This window comes from Dama dama, chromosome 18, assembly GCF_033118175.1.
Source record: "Dama dama isolate Ldn47 chromosome 18, ASM3311817v1, whole genome shotgun sequence".
NCBI lineage: Eukaryota > Metazoa > Chordata > Mammalia > Artiodactyla > Cervidae > Dama > Dama dama.
In genome coordinates this window covers 93,596,854-93,615,659 of record NC_083698.1, presented here as the reverse complement: position 1 = coordinate 93,615,659, position 18,806 = coordinate 93,596,854, and the positions used below count along the sequence as shown (strand labels likewise).

General features: G+C 50.9%; 1 protein-coding gene across 1 annotated transcript; it reads left to right on the top strand.

The window, feature by feature from the left end:
• Positions 1-785: 785 nt before the first annotated feature.
• On the top strand, positions 786-17,858 carry AKR1B1 (aldo-keto reductase family 1 member B). The gene is made up of 10 exons (XM_061165838.1): positions 786-940; positions 9,491-9,658; positions 10,330-10,446; positions 11,441-11,518; positions 11,831-11,953; positions 12,446-12,552; positions 12,879-12,960; positions 13,472-13,555; positions 15,378-15,460; positions 17,468-17,858. Exons 1-10 carry the CDS (start codon positions 875-877, stop codon positions 17,508-17,510), a joined length of 951 nt encoding a protein of 316 aa, XP_061021821.1. The 5' UTR covers positions 786-874; the 3' UTR covers positions 17,511-17,858.
• The last annotated feature ends 948 nt before the right edge of the window (positions 17,859-18,806 follow it).

The following is an 18,806-nucleotide window of genomic DNA, read 5'->3' as shown; positions in this document are numbered from 1 at the left end:
TCTCCAATGCATGAAAAGTGAAAAGTGAAAGTGAAGTTGCCCAGTCGTGTCCAACTCTTGGCGACCCCATGGACTGCAGCCTACCAAGCTCCTCTGTCCATGGGATTTTCCAGGCAAGAGTTCTGGAGTGGGTTGCCATTGCCTTCTCCTAGATAAACCCAAATCTCAAGCTGATGTTCTGCAACAAGACTGCAAACCATTTCTCTGGCGTGCACCTTAGTAAGCAAAGGGCGCTAAACGCCAGCAGTAGTAGTCAGTTCAGTTTAGTCGCTCAACCGTGTCCGACTCTTGGCGACCCCATGAACTGCAGCACGCCAGGCCTCCTTGTCCACCGCCAACTCCTGGAGTTTACTCAAACTCATGTCTGTTGAGTCGGTGATGCCATCCAACCATCTCATCAGTGTGTTCCTACAAAGTAAAGTCCTGGCTTTGGTCAAATTCCCAAAAAAACATGCTACTGGGCCTGAACAATAAACTTATCCTTCAGCGCTCTCAAAAAAAAAAAACAAAAAAAACAAAATTCCTTCCCGGGCTATTATTTATGGGAATTCTGTTACTTTTGCTAAGCATTCGCGTTTCCACGTGTCACAGCTGCTGGCGGTGCTCGGGGCGCCGCGTGGGGGTGTGGGTAAACTGCCCACTTAAAAGGAATCCGGTGCCGCTAGGACCTAGTAGGAGGCGCTTCCTCGCAGAGCCCCCCGGGCTAACAGACGCGCGGCATCAGATTGTCGGGACGGCCAATCAGAAGCCGCGCTTGCCGAGCCAGACGCCCATCATACCCGCCCCTTCGGCCTGCCTCACCGGCTATTTAAAGAACCGCGCTGAGCCGCCTCTGCACCGTTCTCTGATCCGGGTCAGCGGAGCTCAAGCAGTCATGGCCAATCACATCGTGCTCTACACCGGCGCCAAGATGCCCATCTTGGGGCTGGGCACCTGGAAGGTAGGTGCCCTGGCGAGCGTGCTCCGGGGCTCACTTAAGTGCTCGGCGCGGCCTGGGACGGGAAGGGACCGAGAGTGACCCTGAGCAGCGGCCCCCGCGGCGGACGCCAGGCCTCGAGGGAGCCACGCTCGGGCTGGTCGGGTCCCGGCAGGATCTGGACCTGCGGTTCGGGAGCCCGGGCGCTGAGGCGGGCGAGGCGCTTGCCTCGGTCTCGGACCGGGGGACTTACGGTGGGGTGGGGTGGGGTGGGGTGGGGTGGGGAAGGGGTGCTTGAGAATGGCTCGCGGGTGGCCGACCCCATAACCCCTCGTGCATGCGATCCGCTGGAATCCGATCTCAGCTGGAAAGACAACTAGGGGGCGCCAATCGAAGGGAAATTTTCCCGAGTCTCCGTCGCTGTGGCTCGGTGGATGGAGGTCGGGGAGGGGCGTTCCCGGAGATGGAGCAAAAAGGGGCGTGGGGCGTGGGGCGCCGGCGTCCCTCGCCTAACCGCACCTGCGGGCGCCCGCGCCTTTTGCCTTTCTTCGAAATAGCTGGTCCTTAACCGTTTCCGACTTTGCTCCCTCAGGAACAAGCATCCCAAGGTAAGCCTGGAGTCTGCAAGTAATTGAATTAGGCGGCACGAGTGTGCCCAGGACCTTTCTATTTACTCTGTCCCGAAACGCGCGGGTCGCTGAACTCCCGGAGGCCGGCGTCCCCCTCGGAGTGTCCTGTTCTGGACGAAGGAATCTACGGGGGTGCGGGTGGTTGAGGGGAGGTTCCCACCCATGCAAAACTGCGGGCTGGCATCGGTAGTTAAAACTGCCTCCGGAAACCTCGGCACCACTGGAACCTCTTCACAGCGTCCCCAGGAAAAGGTTAGGAGTAAAAATGGTAGTCTTGAGTATTTGATAGTTGGGGAGCAGTGAGTGATGTTACGGGAGCCGAAGCAAAACCCCCAATTTTTAAACCGCTTGTAAGTTAGCTTGGGGTATTTTGTACATTACGTTCCACGGCTGTGACTCGGGTTTTCCAGGAACTTTAAATATAGCACTGGGCATTGGCCATTTGCACACTGACAAGGAAAGAAAAGACCGTAGAGATTAAGGGCACCTTGAAATGGTCTGAAAGAGACAGGATTGTATTTATCTCTACACTAAAGTCAGCAGCTGGAATCTTGTAAACATTCACTGTCGTGGAGTTGCCTCTCACTCAAAGTGTTTCTCGGACAAAGGAATCGGAATTATCTGTGCCTTGTGTTTCCTTCCGAAAGGCTGGTGGTGGCTCTAAGGGTGTAATTGAATTATGGCCATTGTACCAAGTTAAATTCGGTCTGTCGCAGGTTATTCTCTTGGAATGGATGTGAACAGACACTTTCTTGGCAGTGGCAAATTACAATTTCTGAGGCAGCACACAGACATACACGTGTCACTGGAACAAAACCACCACCTCACTGAGCCTTATAAGTTTGTGGCTTCAAAAATTGGGACTTAAGGTCCATTGTTTCAAAATCAGTACTCTGGGGGTAAATAAGGAGTAAAAGTTGATTTAAAACTACGGCTTTAAATCATTTGCTTGAGCTCTTAAAACCTACCCCCAAAGCTGTATATTTAGTTAAGATAGCTCTATAAATCTGTATGTTTAGATCATTCACTTGAGTAGGTTCGTTGAGTGTAAGGGTAGCATCTGACTTGGTCACAAACTGTTTACGGAACTGTTCACAGAGCCTGGTAAATGATAGGTATCCTAAGGATAACATGTCGAATTAATACGAAGAAGTAAGATAATTTCAGATTTGGGGGAGTGGGTGAGGAGTTGAAGTTGTTTGGAACCGTGTAGAGGCATGATAGGGGAGGTGACGGGGAAATAAATGGTTTAAGTATGGGCTTGGAGTAGATTTCCCTCTTTATAAGGAAAAGTATATGAATAGTGTTTGATACCTTTCCCCTGTATGTGTAAAATATATATTCTCACAGATGCTGGACAAAAATGGGGTGACCTAAATACCATTTGCTTATATCTTTGTGAGAACTGGGGGAGGCCCTGAGAGTGGGGGCAGTTCCTGGTTCCCATGGGTCTTCCATATCATGGTGGCTGTATTGTATCCTTCGGACCCTTGGCAGGGCTCTGGGAGTCTCCAGTCAGTTACTTTGAAGGTCCTCGGACTCCCCCTCCCCTCCTTGGAGGTGAAGGTTTCAGCCCACTGGGAGAACATCTTGATCTCCAAGCCCATTTGGCTTAGAGGCCATTTCCCCTTGGCAGGCTCGCCTTCCCCAGTGGACAGTAAATAAGCCACGGGCATTGTATTCCCAGGAAGCGGCTGAAACAGATTACTTCTGATGCTGACCAATGTCCTGTTGCTGATAAATGTTTGGAACTAGCTGAAAACTTGTTGATGGTAAATGGCCGTAATTCACCTGCATGCTCCAAGCCTAGGAATGGAGGACTCTTTTCTCTGCTGCTTTTCCATTGTTTTCCGCCCGCACCCACGAGCCTTTGAGACATTTCCCCCTAAATGTCCCCCACCCAATGAAAATTCAACATCACAGATAGATGGTACATCTGTGTGTGTCCTGTGACCCTTTGACAGGCCACAGAACATTTTATAAGCTAAGTGCTTTAGTTTTTGCCTCTTTGAGGTTGAGAACACTTCCTTTAGGAGAAAATGCTGACAAAGAACTCAGGCCAAGCTCTTGATGGCCTGGGATCCCGGGCTAGAAGAGTCGGAGCTAAACCAGTAGCTTGTCTTTCTGTTCACCTGCTTCATCTCCCTGCAGGCCTCCACCTGCAGCTCTTCAAGAGCAAAGATACTTAAATAAGTCCAGCCTGCGCAGGGCAAGCCCTGGGCCACCCCCATTGCAACCAAGTGGAGACAGTGGTATAATTTAGGACAGCTGGATTCACACCGAGTGAAAGTTAATCTCAGTTTTCTTGTTGGTTTGTGTTTGTGGCCAAACCTGGTTGTGAGCTTTGGTGGAAAAAAATAGCCACAGTGGACTGTTTTCATGTGATAAGGCAACAAAAAAGATCCTTCTTCAGCAGTCTGCTCTTTATCATATGAAATTGTGGTTTACATTATTAAACTGTAGATTTGGACGTAATTGAACATGAGCCAAATGAGGTTGGCTTATCTGCACCAAGCAATAAAAGCTCCCCTGTTGAGGTGAAGGACTGGACATTGTTGTCATTCTCTGGATTCTCCCAGATGCTTATTCTATTGGAGTCTTATGAGTGGCAGATTTGAAGTCGTCTTGGTACAAAACCGTCAGATACGGGCATTGTGTGTAAGCACAGGACAGGCAAGCTGGCCCAGCTTGCTCGTTTCCCCAGACCTTATCGTCCATTGATTAAATTGGAGCAGGGTATAAACCCTTTCAGTCTCCAGAGTACCTTTACGTTCAATATCAGGATACCTTTTTGTTGTTTTGTTTTGGGAGGGTTTCTATTTGTCTGCTTTTGGGCTGTATCACATGACATATGGGATCTTAGTTCCCTGACCAGGGATCGAACCAGTGCCTCTTTATTGGAAGGGCAGAGTCTTAACCATTGACTCTCAAGGAAATCTCATGTTTTGGTTATTAAGGTGATGAATTGCAAACAAGAATGTTGTTTGTAAATAGGACAAATCAAGACTGGGACTGTTGCCTACTGCCCATTTCTTTGTGTGCTTTTCCAGCAACCCCCAGGGGTTAGTAAACCGCAGCCCATTTTTATAAGCAGTTTTATTAGAACACATTTCACTCCTTTACATATTGTTTTTGCAGCAGCAGAGTTGAGCAGGTGTGACGAGACTGTTTGCCCGCAAGGCCTAAAATATTTTCTGTCTGGCCACTTAACAGAAGAAGTTTGCCAATTTCTCTTCCAGAAGATTCTAAATAAATTAGCTGGAAGTTGGAATACATTTTGAGAAATTAGGTCACAAATGTCTGTTTAGCATACATGTAGTTGAAATGCTTTATATACAATGAGAAGCAGAAAATTATGTCATGACATCACTAGTATTTTAAACAAAACTGATAATTAAAAAGTAAGGTTAGTTTTTTTTTAATGTAGGTTGAGCTTCTCTGAAGTGAAGCTGGTTTAATCCGAAGAGGTTAAACAATGCTTTTCAGTGACAACTTTTCTCTGACGTGTTACATTTCAAGGCCTTAGAGGTTGATGCCCTGTTTGTTTTATCAATCAAAGTTTACATCAAAAGTTATGGTTACCTATTTTTGCTCCAAGTTTATCATTGGCGCACTGTTAAACTTCTTACCCCGGTTTTTTCCCCCTCAAAGTGAAGTTTCCTTTATTCCTATCCCCCTTCTTCATGCCAAAAGTGATACCTGCTAACTGAAGAAAATATTTTTAAAAAGTCAGAAAGAACACAATCTTCTCTTTCCAGACATCTGCATGTTAAAACTACAAAGGGTTCAATTTCTGAGATCCTGTTGTTTGTTGTTTTTTTTTTTTTTAAACCAATGACACTGTTTTATAACCTTTGTTGTTTGGAGCTGTGTGTTGCTAAGTTGTGTCTGACTCTGCGACCCCATGGACTTTGTAGCCTGCCAGGTTTCTTTGTCCATGGAATTCTCCAGGCAAGAATATTGGAATGGATTGCCATTCCCTTCACGTTTGGAGCTGTAGTATTTTTGTTGTTTGTTTGCTTGCTTCTGGCTTGCAGAGGGAATAGAGGGAGGGATATTAAGGTACCTAGCAGCACGAGGAGAAGGCAATGGCACCCCACTCCAGTACTCTTGCCTGGAAAATCCCATGGATGGAGGAGCCTGGTAGGCTGCAGTCCATGGGGTCGCTAAGAGTCGGACACAACTGAGCGACTTCACTTTAACTTTTCACTTCCATGCATTGGAGAAGGAAATGGTAACCGTCTCCAGTGTTCTTGCCTGGAGAATCCCAGGGATGGGGGAGCCTGGTGGGCTGCCGTCTATGGGGTCGCACAGAGTCGGACACGACAGAAGCAACGTAGCAGCAGCAGGAGCTCCAAGCAGAGCGGAAGATGATTGGGTTTTAAAGGGAAAGGAGAGAGAGAGAGACATGGATAGTAATTATTCGAGTTGGGACTGCCTGGCCTGAAGTGTTATGTGAAAAGGAAATAGGCCCAGTTTGTGGAACTGACGGGGGGCTCTCCTCGGGTAGAGACGTGTCAGCGACGTCACTTGGTACCATCAGCTAGAACATTGTCCAGTTGCTGCTCAAGCTCAGAGCTCTAAGTTCTGAGGGGATGGGCATGGGCAGCTGTGCCCAAGTCACAGGGCAGATTAGTGGCAGAAGTGAATTTCAAACATGATTTCACCTATGTGATTTGTATAATTTGGTTATTTATAACTTGGGTGTTTCCTCTGCTGGTTTTCTGTGGATTTCCTGTTAGATGTATAGAAACATATTTTCGTGATTATCCTCTTTTCAAAGTCTCAGTCTGGACCCCCGCCTTGTGTTTGCAGTTTTCAGTGTGGCCAGGGGGTGAGGAGACAGTGTAATCATGTGTTGGCATTCCCAAGTTTATTGAGCCTTTTTTTTTTTTTTTAATCAGATCTCTAAGTGGCTGCTTCATTAGTGATGAGGAAAGTTAGTCTAGTCTCCTCCTGGGGAGGGTTCTGGGTAATTAGTACGGAACGTAGTTTGTGGATTCCGGTACATTTTCATCCCAGAGGATGGTTTACCAAGCCCAGGTGACTGGTCCTCTCCCTGACCAGTGTCTCCCTTCTTCCAAGGACAGACCTCTGAGCCAAGGCTGGCCCTCAGGTCCTGGTGCCAGGGTTCAAACCCCGGCATCTCTTTTTCACTGCTCGATCATGGGCCAGTTTCATAAACTCCGCACCTTCATTCCCTAATCCACAGAGATCACGGATACCCAGGGTTGTGGTGGAGATGCAATTCAGTGATACACTTAAAACTCGTGAAGACTGATCCATAATAAGTGGGAGCTGTTGTTACTTTCTCTCCGAGCCATTGAGCGCTGCACACCACGTGGGTCAGGTTCCGTTTGTGACAGGACCTGCCTGGCACAAGCCTTCTCCTAACCACATGCCTGTCCCCAGGCTGGCCCGGGCCCACCCAGCCCAGGTGGGAGCTGTGTCCCCACTGCACACAGGGCCGGTGGCCCCAGGCAGCCTTCCCCCCACCGCCACCACTGCAAAGATGTCTCCAAAAAGGGGAAGCCAGCATGTAGTATCCATTCACTGGAGTCCTCTTATGGGTTGCCACAGCTTGTACGTATTGAATTTGTAAATGCCCAACAGTCCTTGCTTCTGCTCCTCATTGTCCTATGAAAGCAGTTTGGACTCAGCTTCTTAGCACATGCTTTCCAACTAATCAGTCTTCTCTGTCCGGGCAAGGGTCGGGGAGCCACAGCTTCTTGCTGACCTCTTGTAGGTCATTTCTGTCCTTGGCTCCTCTGTAAAAGCATCACAAGAACTTGTTGTTGTTTTTTTTTCAAAGTTTTAGGTCCCAAGGAACCAAATAACCAATTTAATCTTAAGCAGGAAAGAAAATGTGCTGGGGGTGGGGAGTCACTGACTTAGAGGATGTCAGGAGTACCAGAGCCAGGGCTATGAAGGATATGGCCAGGAGCTGTCTCTCGTCCGCTCTTCATCTGCCCCTCAAACCCTACTTCCATCTAGCACCTCCTGGCTCACGTGTTCCCCGCACAGAGACGCCAGCAGAATGAAATCTTGTCCTGGGAGTGCCTGCTGAAGTCCAAAGATGGAATCCCGTGGGCCTGCCTGGGGTCGTGTCTCGGGCCCTGGACCAGTCTCTGTGGCAGATGCAGTGCATGGCTGGGCCTGCCCTCTGCCTGGGGTTGGGGGCGGTGAGCTGCTAGGCCGGTACAGAACACGGCCCCACAGAGAAAGTCCAGCCAGGGTACCTTCATGCCTGAAGAAAGTTGATGGCGTGCTAGAGTCCCCGACCTGGGTCTCCGTATACCACCTGGCTTTCTCCTGGGAAGGGGTGTGCCCTGCTCTCATCAGCGACAGCAGTGCCCAGGGGCCCCAGGGACACCGTGGTATTTCTGGCCACGCTGAGGTTCCCTGCCCTGTTCGTTTCACCGTGAAGGATGAGGAAGACCGCAGGTACAGCTTGGGTCCTCCGGGGACCTAGGAGATGGCCAGGTCGTCTGAAGATGTCTGATGTCACACCCGAGGTCAGCATTGCCCATCTGCCCCCTCCTGCTCCCTCCGGGGTGGCGAGCGAGCTGGGCGAGCTCACGGCTCGGTCCTGCGCTCCTCTGCCTTCCTCTGTTGGCGACAGCTGGTATCAAAACAGCAGATGTCTGCAGCTGCTCATGGCCCCCAGGGAGTTCCCCTGCTCATTCTTTTCTACCCCGGCTCCCTGGAGGAATGTGCCCTATTCACCCACCAGTCCGCTGCACATGTGTTTGTTTTCCACCTCTCTGGTCCAAGCAGGAGTGTTGTGGAGATGGGTGTGTGCGCAGTCAGGCTGGGCGCTGGATGGAGGGGTGGTGCTGTGCCTTCCTGCTCACCCAGACACACACGTGGTCCAAGCAGGGGCAGCGTTCAGTCTTTATGCAGCTCTGACCATGAACCACATGGTGGTCTTCCACAGCTCACATTTCCCACTCCTGTCAACTCCTTTCTCTCCACTAAATGCCTCTGAGCGGCCACTTCCCACCTCCACCTCTTAAAGCAGATTCCTACACAGTGAGATTTGAGCACGGGCCTTTGAACCTGCAGCAGTCACGTTTATGACTTTGATACTCCCCAAACTGCGTAAAAACAAGTGATGACTAATACCAGAATCTACCTGTGGAAGGAGAAAATAAGTCATAAGCGTTCACTGACAGAACTTGAGAACCAAACGGGAATTGGGGTGACTGTTTAACAGTGATTTTGAAGTATTTTGAGTTGTTTGAAAGCAGTGGTATCCCTCATTGTCTTAGGAACCTAACAGATTGAGATAGTGTGGGCTTTTGTTTGTTCAGTTCAGTTGCTCAATCGTGTCTGACTCTGCGATCCATGGACTGCAGCACGCCAGGCTTTCCTGTCCATCACCAACTCCCAGAGTTGCTTAAACTCATGTCCGTCAAGTCAGTGATGCTGTCCAACCATTTCATCCTCTGTTGTCCCCTTCTCCTCCTCCAATCTTTACCAGCATCAGGATCTTTTCCAGTGAGTCAGTTCTTCGCATCAGGTGGCCAAAGTATTGGAGCTTCAGCTTTAGCATCGGTCCTTCCAATGAACACCCAGGACTGATCTCCTTTAGGATGGACTGGTTGGATCTCCTTGCAGTCCAAGGGACTCTCAAGAGTCTTTTCCAACACCACAGTGAATTGTTTATACAGTGATTTGTAAATCAACAGATGCTGAACAAACACGGAAGCTAGGGGCTTTACCCCATCTAGTTAAGGTGATCTGTGCTGCTAGTAGAGGGTGGTCAGATTTTCCTAAAGTGAAGCACCGTGGCGTCTCACCTTGGGTGGCCTGGCTTTACGGGCCTTGAAGGAACAGGAGCCGCTGAGGAGCCTGGGTTCCCTTCCTCCTGGCTTGTGTGCAGACTGTGTTTTATTTCATTTTTGGTCTTATCCCCATTCCTTCCATTTCCTGTTTCTTTCAGTCCCCTCCAGGCAAAGTGACGGAGGCTGTGAAGGTGGCGATTGACCTTGGGTACCGTCACATTGACTGTGCCCACGTGTACCAGAACGAGAATGAGGTGGGTTTGGCCCTCCAGGCAAAGCTGCAGGAGAAGGTGGTGAAGCGTGAGGACCTCTTCATCGTCAGCAAGGTACCCCATCCCGCAGGGGAGCCTGAAGGGAGGGTTCTCATCCATGTTCATCCAGGGCAGCATCTGTTTAGGGGCCAAGACCGCACCCTGGGGTCTTTGAACACAGCTAGGGTTATCACCCAGCAGGCAGTTCTTCCTGGGCAAATGTGTGACTCAAGGCCACACCCAAGGCCATGTGTGCCTGTCTGTTGGATGGTCATTCCACTGGGACCCACTGGCTGGAGCCCTTGCTGATGAGGCCAAGGCTATGGGTTGGCACCCCCTTTCCAGAGGGTTACCTCTGATAATAGGACTTGGTTCCCCTCTGCAGACTGAGCTCTCTTGATGGTTCCCAAGATATAGTGGGTGGGAGGGTGAGGCTGGCCCCACAAAGACCAGCCTGGTGGGAAAATAGGCCCTGAGAACTATGTTCAGGGCCTGGGGCTGGCTTGCCAACTTGCCCATTCCATATTATGCCTTCAGTTTGGTCCTCCTGAAAGGGTTCCTTGATCTGATTATCCTCCCTTCCTTTGGGAAGTTAGGATTCACGTGTGCAGTGGAATCTCTGTCCCCACCATTGACAGCGTCACAGTGAAGTGGGTGGGTTGTCGGGTGCAGAAAGCGAGTCCCCTGTCCCCGAGCCATCTGGCTCCTGGCCTGCGGGCTAAGACGTGTTCCCTCCCCGGCTTCAGCTGTGGTGCACGTATCACGACAAGGACCTGGTGAAAGGTGCCTGCCAGAAGACGCTCAGCGACCTGAAGCTGGACTACCTGGACCTCTACCTCATCCACTGGCCCACGGGCTTCAAGGTAGGGGCTCAGGGGTCGCCAGTGGCATCGCCCTCCGCTGTGAGCAGGTCACAAGCAGGTAGACCCTCTGTGTGTGGCCCTGCCACTGCACTCGAGGTGTGGTCCCTAGACCAGCAGCAGTGGCCTCGCCTTGGAGCTTGTTAGAAGTCCGCCTCGGGCCCCACCCAGCCCTCTGACCCAAACCAAGGGTGGCTCACGCGCACGTTTCAGAGTTGGAGGAGCACCACTCTTTGTTATTTGGTAATTGGGTAAACTTCAACCTTTGCGACTATGAACAAAGGCTGAGGTGACACTCCTTCCCATAAGGCGGCGTCATCAGCTACCACGGCTCCCCACCACCTCAGGCACCTTCACATACACACACGCACACGCACGCACATATATATGCACGCACCCTGCACTTAATGCATGCGTTTTCCTGTATTCCATACACATCCTGCGGAAGGATAAACCTCGACAACCTTCCTCTCAACACACAAGAACTCTAGAGTTATTCCATCCTTAACCTCCATTCTAGCCACAGGCTCAGTTTTCTGCTTCATCAGCCAGTGTGAAAGCATGCGGGTTTTACCCTGAAGCTCTTATTTTATTGCACTGGGGTGTATCCAGGCCTGACTTGCATCCTTTGTTTTTTTTCACAATAAGCTGGCGAGGCTCAGCCAGGTGGTGGTTTTGTAGGCTTGGGTCCAGCCAGGACATGGGCCCTGGGTCCCCCCCATCCACACACCCCCATACACGGCAGGCTTCATCTCACTGACCGAGAATTCTCCATCTCCACACGATGGTCAGTGCCCACCCGACTGATAGAAAAGGGGTCTGGAGGCTTCAGGAGCTGTCTGCTATTTCTTTTTCCCAATGACATGGATTTGGCCTTGATTAGCATCTGAAAACAGCGTTGCAGTTTAGAGCCGTTGTTTTAGAACTTTGCTTTCCACAGTGTATCTGCCCCAGCAGATCTCTGCAGGTCTGTGATTGTTTTTGATTGTTACTGCAGCCTGGGAAAGACTTCTTCCCATTGGATGAGGATGGCAACGTGATTCCCAGTGAGAAAGATTTCGTGGATACCTGGACGGTAAGGCAGCCCCTGGCTTGGCCTTCCCTTTCTTGCCGGCTCCCCGGCCTCCTTGTAAGGGACCAGGCGTGAATGACCTGCTCCACAGTTTCTTTTCCTGTGATTGTTACTCTGTCACTGTTGTGGTTCTTCCTGCCTCGTTAAAGCCATCCTGGCTTTTGTCTCAATGCCTCTTGTCTTCCGAAAGATCTGACTTGCTGGCACTGAATAATAAAGGCATGACCTGTTTAAGCTGGCTGGTGCAAGAGGTGCTTCTAGTCCTTGTCCTTCTGGGCACATGTCAGCAGCAAGCAGACCCTCTTTGGTTTCTAGGCCATGGAAGAGCTGGTGGACGAAGGGCTGGTGAAAGCTATTGGAGTCTCCAACTTCAACCATCTCCAAGTGGAGAAGATCTTAAACAAACCTGGCTTGAAATACAAGCCGGCGGTTAACCAGGTAATGTCAGCAGGGAAGCTGGTGTGCGTGGGAGACTGTTGTGTGACCCTTAGATGCTAGCAGTGCCTTGTTAATCGCATCACCCGGAGGCGGGTCCCTGGGCACTGGCAGAGTCCTGAGTTATGGCTCAGAAAAGATGGTGTCACATCCGAGAGTGAAACTTGCAGGAGAGAAGGGTTTTGAGCCTGGCTTGTGATGACTCAGAGTCTTGAGATGAGCTGCGTGCAGACATTGACATCCTCAGACCTATCACAGTTGATAAATGGCCGAAGCCAGAAAAAAGCCTCGAGGCCCGTGGCCATGGTAACAGGACTAGGATCTTTAATGTCAAGAATGCTAGCTGGGAAGCAAGAGTTGTCACTGCCCATCTAGCAAATGGGATGCAGGTTGCCCATAACTTTATGTCTGGAGGGAGGGGTCTTAGCCAGGGAAGACTTCCGGTGTGGCCCGTGCCCACAGGGTCAGCATCAACCCTCCCGTGTTTATCCGCAGATTGAGTGCCACCCATACCTCACTCAGGAGAAGTTAATCCAGTACTGCAACTCCAAAGGCATTGTGGTGACCGCCTATAGTCCCCTTGGCTCTCCCGACAGGCCCTGGTGAGTCTCCATGGGATCGTGTTCTCTTGTCAATTGGCGGAGATTAGAAATGGCTGAAAAAGGAAAATCCAGCATCAAGGAGGATGCTTCCGAGGTGATCGGCAGACCTCCCCGGGAGCCTCCTGTTGGGTTTCCTGGTCAGCATTTCTAGTAGCAGGATGCCTCCTCTTTTTCCAAGGGTTGTGAGTTTGTAGCTGAACTCTGAATCAGGATGAGACTGGCGGGCCGCCCTCTGAGGTCAATGGGCCTTAGGGTTAGGGTCACGGCTACCTTGAGCGGTGGTGACGGTGGTCACTCACTCAGACCGTCTTGCTGTCTGTCTCCAGGGCCAAGCCCGAGGACCCTTCCATATTGGAGGACCCCAGGATCAAAGCAATTGCAGACAAGCACAATAAAACCACAGCCCAGGTATGGCAGTCTCCAGGCTCTCGTGACTGTTCCCAGAACTTCCTGCATTCGTTGTGGTTCCCGTCAGCCCTCCCGAGATGTATGGCTTGGGTCCGGAAGCGTGGTAGCAAGGGCACAGAGGAGCCTTAGGAGACTGTGTGGGGCTGGGGATGATCGGACCTGCCCCGCTACCTCTGAAGGCTACCACGAGGGTCCACACTAGCCCCTGTTTGGGAAAGCCCGTCTCTGCTCGCAGAAGGGCTCGGCTGTGTGCTCCCAAAGGCTAGCGCGAGCTCCTAGACAGGGAGTAACATACAGAGAGACAAAGAGGCTGAGAGCTGGGCTGGGAGTTGGGACCTGAGCACCTCACTTCCTCCTTACAGGGCGTGAGGCATTACCCCTGAGCTGGTCTCCTCACTGTGAAGTTCTGGGGTTTCTCTCTTTGGATGTGGGCTGGGGTGGGGGTCAGGTTGGGCGAGTGGAAAGTGCAGAGCTCCTGATGGACGTACGTGCTTGGCATCTCTTTGCACAGGTGCTGATCCGATTCCCCATGCAGAGGAACCTGATTGTGATCCCCAAGTCAGTGACACCTGAACGCATTGCTGAGAACTTCCAGGTAAGTCCTGGCTGGTCGGCCCGGGGTCCCCTCGGTGGTGGAGGGGTCAGCTTTTCACCGGGCCTCTGGATGGTCATGTGTGGGCCCCCTGCCATCTCCTCTCGGGCAGGGAGCCCACCGTAGACGCGGGACACTGGTTCCTCGTGGGTGGCAGTGCTGCCAGGGCGGGCCCTGGGCCTCGTACGTGCACACACCTGCGCTGGGACTTCTCAGGGACTTGTCATTTGCCCGAGAAATGTTGCTCTTGAGTGACGCTGCTTGGATTTGCATCAGGACTCAGTTCCCCATCTGTAAAACTGTCAGCTATTACAAGGGTTATCACGAAGATGAAATAAGATGCAGACAGCACCGGGTACCTTTGTAAGCACTCGGGAAACACCGCCGTGCTGACAGCTCCGGGGCCTGAGAGGCCTTGCGGGGCCCCAGTGAGGCGTTCCGTGCGGGTTCCCTGAGCACCTGCCAGAGCCGAGGCGGCCTTCTGACCTCACAGCCCCTCCCGCCCACCTGCCTGCCTCCTGCACCAGGGTCGGGGGCCGGGCCAGGAGACGGGCTCCCCAGGAGGGTCCCAGTGCCCCTGAGGCGAGCAGCTCTCGGTCTTCACCCAAGCCCTGGTTCCTGTGGCTCTGTTTCCAGGGAGAGCAGCTGATCACGCCTGTTCCACTGGCCAGGGGCTGCGGCTGTAACACGAGCTGCTGGCCACCTGGGGCCCGGGCAGGGTGGGGAAGATAAATAAAGTGGTGAAATAGTATGAGAAACACATACCCTGCTAGAGATGGATTTTTTTTGTTTCTTCTTTTATTTTTTCAAAGTGTTGGAAAAGACACATTTTCATTAAAAAAAGTCTTTTAAAACCCACTTTTATTTTTTAAACCTATTTACTTTTAATTGGAGGATGTGTTAGTCACTCAGCCGTGACTGACCCTTTGCGACCCAATGAAGAATAGCCTCCTACATTCCTCTGTCCATAGGATTTTCCAGGCAAGAATATTGGAGTGGGTAGCCATGCCCTTCTCCAGGGGATCTTCCTGACCAAGGGATCGGTCCTGGGTCTCCCACATTGCAAGCAGATTCTTTACCATCTGAGCCATCAGGGAAGCCCAATCAGAGGATACTTGCTTTACAATATTGTGTTGGTCTCTGCCACACATCAGCCATAGGTATATATACGTCCCCTTCCCTCGTTTTTAAGCTTCCAAGCCACATAGCATGTAGGATCTTAGCTTCCTGACTTGGTATCAAACCCTCGCCCCCTGCAGTGGAAGCACAGAGTCTTAATCACTGGCCTGCCAGGGAATTCTCTGGGCAGAGGTTTTGAAGTGAACTAAATAGAAAAAAAAAGTATCATTTTGCCTGGAGGATCTGGAAGGGAAAGGTCTGTTTTCATTTTTCATATACCCAGGCAAAACATGTGTGTTCTGAGTGGCCATGTAATGAACTTTCTCTGAGTTTAGTCTACCTTCCTGCCCCTCTGCACAGCAGGCAGCATCTCACCAGTGGTCCTGCCTGGAGCTGATCATATGCTTTCATATTCTGTGTTGGATTTTGTTGCTTAGTTGCTAAGTCATGTCCAACTGTTCTGCAACCCCATGGACTGTAGCCCACCAGGCTCTTCTGTCCATGGGATTCTCCAGACAAGAATACCGGGAGTGGGTTGCCATTTCCTTCTCCAGGGGATCTTCCCAACCCAGGGATCGAACCTGAGTCTCCTGCATGGGCAGGCAGGTTCTTCGCCACTGAGTCGCCAGGGAAGCCCCTACCTGTGTTGGATAGCTGTTTACAGAGCTTCATGGGAGCTGTGGTTTCTATTTTGTTTGCTTTTTAGGTCTTTGACTTTGAACTGGACAAGGAGGATATGAACACCTTGCTCAGCTTCAACAGGGACTGGAGGGCCTGTGCCTTGGTGAGGTGAGTCCCGGGAGATCCCCTGGAGGGGTGCAGGTGAAAGGATAACTGCTGAGGCCTTCCCACCCAGGGCCTGCTCTGGCAGCAGCTCTGGCTTGTTCACGTTACCTGGCCTTCTCCTCCGTGTGCTGCAGCGAGCGTTTACGGCATGTCAGCCGAGCCGCACTCAGCCCCGGGGGAAATGCCCGGCACCCTGCCCTGGTCTCTCCTCGCCCTGTGCACTGGTGGCCTAACCTGCAGTAACCTAGGGGCCAGACAGCTGCTTTTTTTTTTTTTTTTTTAACTAGGGTATAGTTGCTTCATAATATTACATTAGTTTCTGCTGTACAAGGAAGTAAACCAGCTACGTGTCTCTATATATCCCCTCCCTCCTGCCCTGTCCCACCCATCGAGGTATTTTGACTTTTACTTTTCAAAGTTGAGTGGCTCATATGAAACCGGATGATTCCAGGTGGCCCCTGCCCCACCTTCCTGGGAGAATTTCCCCATGACTCTTTATCCTTAAGGACTCGTGAGAGGGTTCTGGTGGAAGGCTGTGCTCGGGGCCCCCCAGCACCCCAGCTCTGATAGTGGGGCCACCTGGACCCCTCCAGTAGCCGTGAGCTGGTTCCTTGTGTTCCCTCTGATTGGTAGTTTGGAAGGAGATGACAAGGAAGTAGGGTTTGGGTTTTTTTTGTTTGTTTTTTCCTTTTTGTACCACTATGCTAACTCAGCAAAGTTTAAAACACATTTCCTGCTTTCAAGAAGACTCTCCCCATTTTACATGGAGACTAAGAACCTGCTCTGTGACTGTATCGTCTGACCTCACCGTTTCTTCTCTGTCCCCTCTGGCATTTACTCTCCTAAGCAGAGTTTGAGCGTTCCCTCAGGCCGGCCCGGGTGCTAGCTGTCCTTCCAGCCCTTGCTCTCTCTCCAGATCCTAGCTGGCACCCCTGGTGGTTCCCCCACGTCTCTGGCAGGTGCTCCCAGGTTTGCGTCTTGATTAACAGCTCTCGCCTGACCTTGGGGCAAGCCCTTGCCTGTGAGTGTGTGGCTGCCACGCTGTGGCCACAGGCAGAGTTTACCACTGGCCCTCTCTGAGGTCCCTGTATGTGTTAATGGCACTGACCCTTTAGACATTAAAATCTTATTTGAGCTAGTGGGCAAAGGAGAGAGAAGAGAGAAGTGAATCAGTCACCAAGTCCCATCCTTGTTGTCCTCTGAGAACTGCTCATTATTCGTTTAGTTTCCTTTCCCCTTCCAGCTGCTGACACAGCGTTTGGTAGGGCAGCTGCTGCAGACCACTGATGTGTAATGGATTAGGAAAGAGTCATTTGCCCCAAGGAGGGTTCACCCTGGGGCCTTTCACACTCTTCCCAGCCAGGCTTTCCAACACTGTATACCTCCAACACAGGCCATAGGGCTGTGAACCTTGGCAAACAACTCCTGTGTCTTTCCGCCCCCAGCTCAACGTGTCCAGCCTCTATAGCAAATCTTTAGTTGTTCATTTCAGCTCCCACTGGTCCCGGGAGGCCTCTGGAGATGACAGTGGCCTCTTCCTCCATGTCTTCTCTGTATCTGTGAGTCTGCTTTTTTTTTTAATTGGTGGAAAATCGTTTTACAGTTTTGTGTTGGTTTCTGCTGTACGCCAAGGGGAATCGGTCATAATTTTGTGTGTATATATATCCCTTTCCTCGAGGCTCCCTGCCCTCCCCCAACTCCAGCCCTCCGGGTCATCACAGAGCACCAGGCTGGGCTCCCTCTGTTATTTAGCAACTTCCCACTGACTTTGTTTTACACATAATAGTGTATATATATGTCAGTGCTACTTTCTCCATTCGTTCCACCCTCACTTTCCTCCGCTGTATCCACAAGTCCGTTCTCTACTAGGTTCATCAGTACCATTTTTCTAGATTCCATGTATATGCGTTAATGTACAATACTCAAGACATCACTTCTATCTATTTGAAATTGGTTACGGCAGAAATCTCATCCAGGAAAGACTAATGTGTTCCTGTTTTCTCCTGACAGCTGTGCCTCCCACAGGGATTACCCCTTTCACGAGGAGTTTTGAAGCTGCAGGTGCCTGCCCTTGCCCCGGTGACCTGCCGTCTCCCACCTCACTTCTCTTATGTGTAGCGTAATTTGGCCTGTGTCCCTCAGTGGTGGGTCATCGAGGGCTCGGCCAGCTTGGTGTCGGGTCCAAAGAGCAGAATCAGTAGATTAGTAGAAATCTTTTCAGTTTTCCTTTGCCCTTCTAGTCTGGGGAACTGGGGAACATGCAACCCAAATACTCTTTTCTAAATTGAATTTACAAAATCAGAATAGTGCCTCTAACAGTGGGGTTTTGATTGCTTGGAATTGTAATCCTTTCAGCTAGACTTTTCTTTGCCTCAAATAAAAAGTGCTCTTATGAGTTTGATGCTGTCTGTTTTGTTTTGGTTTGTTGAAACAGTACACCACCTTCTGTGCCCATCGACCCTCCTCCCAAGATACCATACAGCTGGCCACTCAGCCCCACAACAGGAGGACGGACTTAGCATCTTAACACTTAGGACCTCAGTACTGCACCCACTTAGCTTTAGGGGGCTGGATCCCCTCCTGACTGCACATCAGACACCCCGGGGGCTTTGAATGCTAGCATGCTGGTCCTCATCCCCGGAAACTTACCTAGTTGGTCCAGGTGTAGTCAGGACATCAGGAGTTTGCAGGACCCCTGGGTGACCCTTGTGCAGCCAAGCTGAGAACGACAGCTCTAGGACCGAACCAGGACGTGAACCCATTTGTAATTTCACAGATTTACTTGGTTTTTTCCTCCTACCTGTGAAGGCCAATAGTCCTGTGGTTACTAAACAGCACCACTCACGAGAGACTGCTCTCAGGAGGTTCATTGTCTGGGGCAGAGGGGAGAAAAGCAGCAATAATTGGTAGCTGGGGCCACTATAACAAAAAACCAGAGACTGGGTGGTTTAACAGAAATGTATTTCTCATGGTTCTAGAGGTCTGAAGTCAGAAATCAGGGTGCCAGTGTGGCTGAGTTCTTATGAGGGCCCTCCTTATGGCAGGTAGATGCCTACCTTCTCACTATATCTTCCAGGGATAGAAATGAAAGAAAGCTTTCCAGAGAGCCGACTCATTGGAAAAGACCCTGATGCTGGGAAAGAATGAAGGCGGGAGGAGAAGGGGATGACAGAGGATGAGATGGTTGGATGGCATCATCGACTCAGTGGACATGAATTGAGCAAACTGCAGGAGATAGTGAAGGACAGGGAAGCCTGGAGTGCTGTAATCCAGGGGGTCGAAAAGAGGCAGACATGACTGAGTGACTAACACTAACTTAACTGACAAAGTGACATAGGCCATGAAGGAG

Excerpts from the sequence above, each read along its gene's own strand:
- AKR1B1 (XM_061165838.1), top strand. The coding sequence starts at position 875 with ATGGCCAATCACATCGTGCTCTACACCGGCGCCAAGATGCCCATCTTG. Across the intron at positions 11,954-12,445 it reads ACAAGCCGGCGGTTAACCAG|ATTGAGTGCCACCCATACCT; the intron begins GTAATGTCAGCA and ends GTTTATCCGCAG. Across the intron at positions 12,961-13,471 it reads ACAATAAAACCACAGCCCAG|GTGCTGATCCGATTCCCCAT; the intron begins GTATGGCAGTCT and ends CTCTTTGCACAG.